This window comes from Macrobrachium nipponense, chromosome 10 (assembly GCF_015104395.2).
Source record: "Macrobrachium nipponense isolate FS-2020 chromosome 10, ASM1510439v2, whole genome shotgun sequence".
Lineage (NCBI taxonomy): Eukaryota > Metazoa > Arthropoda > Malacostraca > Decapoda > Palaemonidae > Macrobrachium > Macrobrachium nipponense.
Window position 1 is genome coordinate 68,265,671 of NC_087204.1, and position 6,908 is coordinate 68,272,578.

At 37.8% G+C, this 6,908-nt stretch overlaps 1 protein-coding gene across 2 annotated transcripts in view; it reads left to right on the top strand.

Moving 5' to 3' along the window:
* Positions 1-6,908, top strand: part of LOC135223661 (carbohydrate sulfotransferase 11-like) — a 119,818-nt gene that overhangs the window by 65,858 nt on the left and 47,052 nt on the right. For both annotated transcript variants that reach the window (XM_064262319.1, XM_064262320.1), the window contains one exon: positions 889-1,010. In XM_064262319.1, coding sequence (XP_064118389.1) covers positions 934-1,010 — 77 coding nt within the window. In that variant the 5' untranslated portion in view covers positions 889-933. The remainder of the gene's footprint in view (positions 1-888; positions 1,011-6,908) is intronic.

Genomic DNA, 6,908 nt, shown 5'->3' on the forward strand with positions numbered 1-6,908 from the left:
TCGAGAGAATAAACTAGGTTGCTGAAGACGACGAGAAAACCTATCAAATTATGATTAATGTGTAACTGAATACATGAATTTAGATGTTTTCTATATTTTTCCATAGCATTTTTGCACTGATTTATTTCTCTCATATCTTGGAACTAAATTACTACGTAAATTTATCAAGCCCTGCCATATCCAAGATTATTTGTTTTTCTTTTCTGGTAATTGATTGTTTGTTTGTATGGTGTTTTTACGTTGCATGGAACCAGTGGTTATTCAGCAACGGGACCAACGGCTTTACGTGACTTCCGAACCACGTCGATGGTGAACTTCTATCACCAGAAATACACATCTCTGACCCCTCAATGGAATTCCAGACAATTGTTATCATATTTTTATCCTTCTCATATGAAAAGCTATTGCTTCTTTATTTAATAACTACTGATTTCAAGCATTAAAATTAGAGTAAAAAAAATCAAGATTATTTTTTACTCTAAGCTTTGATAACAAAATATTTAAATGACGTTTATTAGAAAATATTCCTAAAAGACTCCTTTTTTGGAAATCAAATATATAAGAAAAACTTAAGTAAACAACAACAAAAAGTGCATGTAAGAGCGTTTGTAAAAGCACCGATATTCCCGTTTGGGACCCGACCTAGAGGACCCGAGCAGTGGAGTCGGTAGTCCTCTTTTCAAGTAGTCTATGGTATATATATATATATATATATATATATATATATATATATATATATATATATATATATATTATATCCTTAAATACCTTGTAGTATGAAGCAAAAAGTAATTCTAGTATGTATTGAGTAAAGATTATGAGATATTCACCTACATCAGCTGCTAAATGAAGAAACAAAAACCGAACCATTTCTTTTCATATTTTCAGGATTTCCTGACTGTGCAGTGACACTTCAGGGTCAGGCCAGGCTTGATGCAAAAAATGCTAGCAACTAGATTTACCAAATGTCTGTGGACCGCAGGATTCACCATTATCACTTATGTAGCTTGGTAAGTTCAAACTTCTGTAATTCATATAATTCATGTGAGTCTGTATATATATATATATATATATATATATATATATATATATATATATATATATATATATATATATATATATATTGTTCAGGATTTTAAGCCGGAACCAAGGAAAAATAATTCCTCTTTGTAAACTAGTTCATTCATTCTATTTGTTCAAGTTACCCCTGTGAACTGGAAGCCTCCATTCTTTCTAAACCCCCTCTTTGCTTCCATTGGCTGCCTAGATTTGCTCTCCACAGGTGTCCCAAATGAGGGAAGAGCTTCCCCAGGCCGAGATTTTAAAAAGACGGGGCCGCAGCTGCTCTGCCTCAGAACTTTCTCTAACCCTGCAGACTCCACTTCAACCCTTTTGCTCCCCTGCTTCCTCTGGGGAATCCCACAAGTGTTCTTATGCCATCCATAGTGCACAGAAATATCAGCAGATGAGAAGACTACCAGACCCAGGATTTCCATGTACTGTGAGATGTAATTTCTAGAGCAGTCAGTGAATTGTTTTGCCTCTTACCTCTATTTCATTTCATTCTCCCAAGGTGACTTTCCCCCCTTCTTTGTTCAGCTTCTCACTCCTCAATTTTGGTTCAGTGCTGTGATGCCAGTAAACATCCCCCTAGATCATTCAAGCAATGTAATAGTCCTTTCTGTAAAAACTCCCAATCATTTCATGCCTGCTTGAGTGAGTTGTAATACTTAATGCCGAGAGCAAGTAGTGTGTGACGTTTCCCATGTGTTCCTCGCCTTAGTACTGATACCAGAATACAACCTCTTTGCAAACAAATACCGTGGGAGAAAATTAGGAACCCTTTGGAATAACACTTGCATGGAGATAACCTGCTTTGTGCAAATTCCTATCTCTGTGTCTGGTTCATTTTCCAGCCATGTGTTCATGTGGACCTGCATTCAACCACCTTATTAATTACTGGACCTACCAGTAACTCAAATGTAAATATAGTTCATTTAAACGAAAGTCCAGAGTTTATGTAAATTCCTCCTGTTTCAGTAAGATTGGCCTTAATGGCATAGATTTTTGTTTGTAATAAGTCTCGTCCCTCCAGGCAAGGCTATTTTTAAGAGTGTCGGAATACATTTTCAAGGAGGGAACGAGCAGTTCTTTACATATATATATATATATAATATATAAAATATATATAATATATATGTTTATATGTAAATATATATATAATACGTAATATATTATATATATATATATATATATAGATATAGTATAATATATATAATAGATATACATATATATATATATATATATATATATATATATATATATATATATATATGTTACTAATTAAGCCAAATACCACAGGAAAATGATGAGCAGAAATCCAAGCACTTTTCGTCTGACTATCATTTTCCTGTGGGTATTCGCTTAATTAGTGTATGTGTATGTATATATATATATATATATATATATATATATATATATATATATATATATATATATATATATATATATATATATATATGTATATATATAATATATATATATATATATATATATATATATATTGTAAAGAACTGTGTGTGTGTGTATATATGCTGTCAGCTCACTTTCATTCTTCTGATTATTAGAGCCAACAATAAGGTAGTGATGCAGTGGGTAATTTATTTCTCTTAGGAACATGTGATTCGTTTATCACATTTGTGATTTAAAACATCTTAGCATTTTGCAGGAGAAAATGGATTATTAATCCCATTCTACAGTTTATTTTGACACTTCTTTTTATACACGTTACACCTATAGTTTTCTTAACTGATTCGAGACTTTAATGTTTATGGTTGGGGTGGGGGGCGAGACTTAATGATGTGATTTGAGACCTAAATTTCTGAGATAGCAGTTCAAGCAATACACACACTTCACTGTATGTCTTTCGGTTTCTTCACTGCTTCCCTCTCTTTTGACTCTCTGCCCCTCTGCTGTGTCAGCTGTTTCTCCTTCTGCTGTCTTTCTGCTTCGATGTCTTGCCTTTTGTTTGTGTCAGCTGTCACTTCATGGTTCTGGGCATGCCCCAAATTCAATGGCACCTCCTCCATCGCTTCATTCCAACTTTTAGAAGTATTTTCCATAATTCCTGTTGTTCATTGGTTAATGACTTATAGGACGTCCTTAAATCTCTTGTGTTAAAAGCACTGACTGGCTTAGATCCAGTTGGCTAACCCTCGAAGGAGTGGCCAGTTTTCTTGGTTCTTCTTCGAAGACATAGGTGGGTGGGGTGAGGTAATCCTCACAATATGCTAACTAGACGTGCACAGACCTTTCCCCTCTCAAAGATCCTGCTGGTTGCTGAAGGCACGATCAGGCGCACTTTCTTCATGGCTCGCTAGTCCTGGTGTCCCTTCAAAGTCTTGGTTTGCCCTGAGTTGCGTGTGTTGTGACAAGAGGCAAGATTTATGAGGGCGAGGGCCGGATTCTTAGTCCTTTTTGACAGACTTTCGTAACATAATAATAAAATAAATTTTTTATGTTCCCTCTCCTTGGTATTTTCAATAGTCTCACTAAACAGCTTCAAAAGGAATAAGTTTTCTGTATTTTAATCCAGTCCCGATATATATATATATATAAATACATATATATATATATATATAATATATATATATATATATATATATCGAGTTACAATGTCCTTTAATATCTAATTCGCTCTATCTCGTAATTAATATATTTTCATATATGCTTAACCGAAGGGGAATTTTTTCTCGATAATAGACTTGCCTGGGACCGGGGCGCGAACCCACAGAGCCTTTCAAATCCAGGAACGTCAGTGGGTTCGCGCCCCGGTCCAGGCAAGTCTATTATCGAGAAAAAATTCCCCTTTGGTTAAGCATATATGAAAATATATTAATTCCGAGGTAGAGCGAATTAGATATTAAAGGACATTGTAGCTCGATATATGTATATGAATCACGGAAATGTGATATGACTTATATATATATATATATATATATATATATATATATATATATATATATATATATATCTATCTTACAAGTGTGTAATGTTAGTGAATCACATATGTCTTGCTTGTAGACAGGCTGTAAGGGCAGCTTACTTGAGTGAAGGAATTTGGGTATGTAAGCGTTTAACCAAGAGATCGCTTGTCTTGGCGTCAAGCATGTACATTCGTTTGTACGGATGTTACAGGTCTAATAGACCAAGGCACTTGCGAAAGCCACATTCCTTTCAGTGAGCACGAAGAGGTCAGTTGGTACACATCAGGTGTCGGGAGAGAAAACCCCATCATAAAGGTATGACACATTTTGTAAGACTTAGAAAACCATTACCTTTCAAAAGAGAGAGAAGTGTGAAATACACTCTTTACTTAAATTACTTTGAAAAGAGTGATGTGTGAAGTGTATCTTTATCCATTGTTATCTTTTTACAGATGGGTCTCATTTTTTTTTTTTTTTCATGGTACTAGAGAAAGGAATCTCTAACCTGACTAATATAATGAACTTATTGACATTTTGGGTCTGGGAGTGAATTCTTAGTCAGGAGGGTAGAATGTTAACTTACTAGTTTTCTTTATGGGCAGATTTGGTTTTTTGTCACTATGACTTGTTAATCATTTCGTTCTATTTTATATTCAACTGCTTTGGGTATTAAATAGTATATTTTTATACTTACGAGACCTTAATAGCTTAACGGCATGGTTGCAGACAGAGGGCACCATTGACAACAGGTAAGGGTTTCCAATTTGTGTACTTTTAATAAAGGGGGGTAAGATAATATATTATATCTAATATATTATCATAATATATATAGCTCTATATATATATATATAATATATATATAGGTAGTATGTTGTATGTATGTATGCGTAATATATATATATATATATATATATATATATATGGATATATATATATATATATTCTTATATATATATATATATCTGTATGTATGTATGTATAATGTATATATATATTATATTAATATATATATTATAATAATATATATAATATATATTATATGTATGTATGTGTTATGTATGTATGTATGTATGTATGTATTTCAACAAATCACTGCAGAAGTGTGATGATCATATATGCATACAGCCAGGAGAAGGGTGAAAAGAAATGACTTAAACCGAGTGCTTTCGTGTATTTCTACACCTCATCAGGGTTCAGGTAAAAGTGCCAAGAAAACAAATACAGAGTCACAAGAAGACTTCGTGGCAAGACAAATGATGCTAGTGCTAGCAATGCAATGACCCATGTTGTAGTTACCACCACTACCTCTACGGTGACTCAGCCTAGTTACTACACGCTGCCCCACCTGGTTTGGTCACACCATCCAACCAACGTGTTCCCTACTGCGGTGTTGGGGTCCAGAGCTCATTTACCAGCCCATCATCTCCTGACCCTGGACTTGCTCCTGCTCTTGTTCCTGAACCTGATGAGTCATCTGCTGCCCCTTTAGGGGATGATGCATGTTCTTGCCAGTCTGGTAGCTAGATCCATGGCGCTGTCAACCCCATGGGTTGGTGACAGGGTGCGGCTCATTCCTTCTGACAGTGCTGCTGTGAGTAGGAATGAGAGCACCTGATCCTTCTCTCCTATTCCCTGTATTTCCTCAGGCTACACTAAGAGGGGTGAGGCAAATAGAAGGAATCCTGCAGAGTGCTCTCCCTGGGATTCAGTGTCAGGGGCTTACGCTTCTGAAGGGGTCTTATGGCCTCACAGGAAGTACGCCTGCATTGTTGAGAATCCAGGGGGTCCGGTGATGTTCTCCCTCGTGGGAGAGTAGATCAGGAGGACCAGTCTCTCAAGGGGCTTGAGGGCCCTTTGCCCAGAGACTTGGACACCCCTGAGATACAGAGGACCTTCGCTGAGATTGTAGTACTGATTTGTCACCACAATGATCTTGGGGAAGCAACCACGGCCCCCTCTTCAGGTGTCTGCCCCTTTTGTCTTGAATCCCTCTGGGGACCTAAGAAGAAACCCAGGGTTTAAATGGGGCTGCCATGGTCTGCTTTGGCTCACAGGGTACAGGAAGCCCCCAGTTATCAGCAGGCTCGGTTAATGGAGATCCGATTCTATGGCACTTATCTAGCACCATAAAATTGATGATTTATGGTGCCATAACACATCAAGTCCCCCAATAATAGAGTTATGGCGCCATAGCATACCTAGCAGAGGCGCCATTAACTGGTTATCAGCACCATAAGTGCCACACCTCACAGCTTTGGTTAATGGAGGTTTTTGCCTATCTGTATTGGGCCAGGTGAATATTCTTGTCTCTGGACAAGAGAATTCACTCATGTCCAATCGTTCAGACAAGCTGCTTCCCCCTCCTCAACCTTGCCAGAGGCATTTCTACATGCCCTTGGAGAGGCCTCTGAGGACAAAACAGTCAGTAGAGGGTTGCTGTCTGGTGGGCCAGGTAGGATATTGCCCTACCTCCAGGCTAGCACAGTCTCCTGAAGGCCGAGCCTTCTCCCGAAACGATAGGCCGGAAAGTAGCAGTAACCCTAGACACTGTGAATGACCACAGGTCCAGTCAGGAGACTGCCTGAAAAACTGCCATAGCAGTAGCCTCAAGAGTTTAGTCAAGTGCTAAAGCAACAGACCAGGACCAAGGCAAACTGGTCTGGGTCAATCTGTTTTGTTGGCAGAGGCCTCTACAAGGGTATGTAGAAATGCCTCTGGCGAGGTGGAGGAGGGGGAAGCAGCTTGTCTGAACAATTAGATTAAATGAATTCTCTTGTCCAGAGACAAGATTATTCACCAGGCCCCATACAGGCAGTTGCCGGTTAGTGGTGGGGATTCCGTTCTCTGCGGGTTGCTGATAACCGAAAACCACCATTAACTGAAACTGTGATTTATGACACCTAGGGTGCCGATAACCAGAAC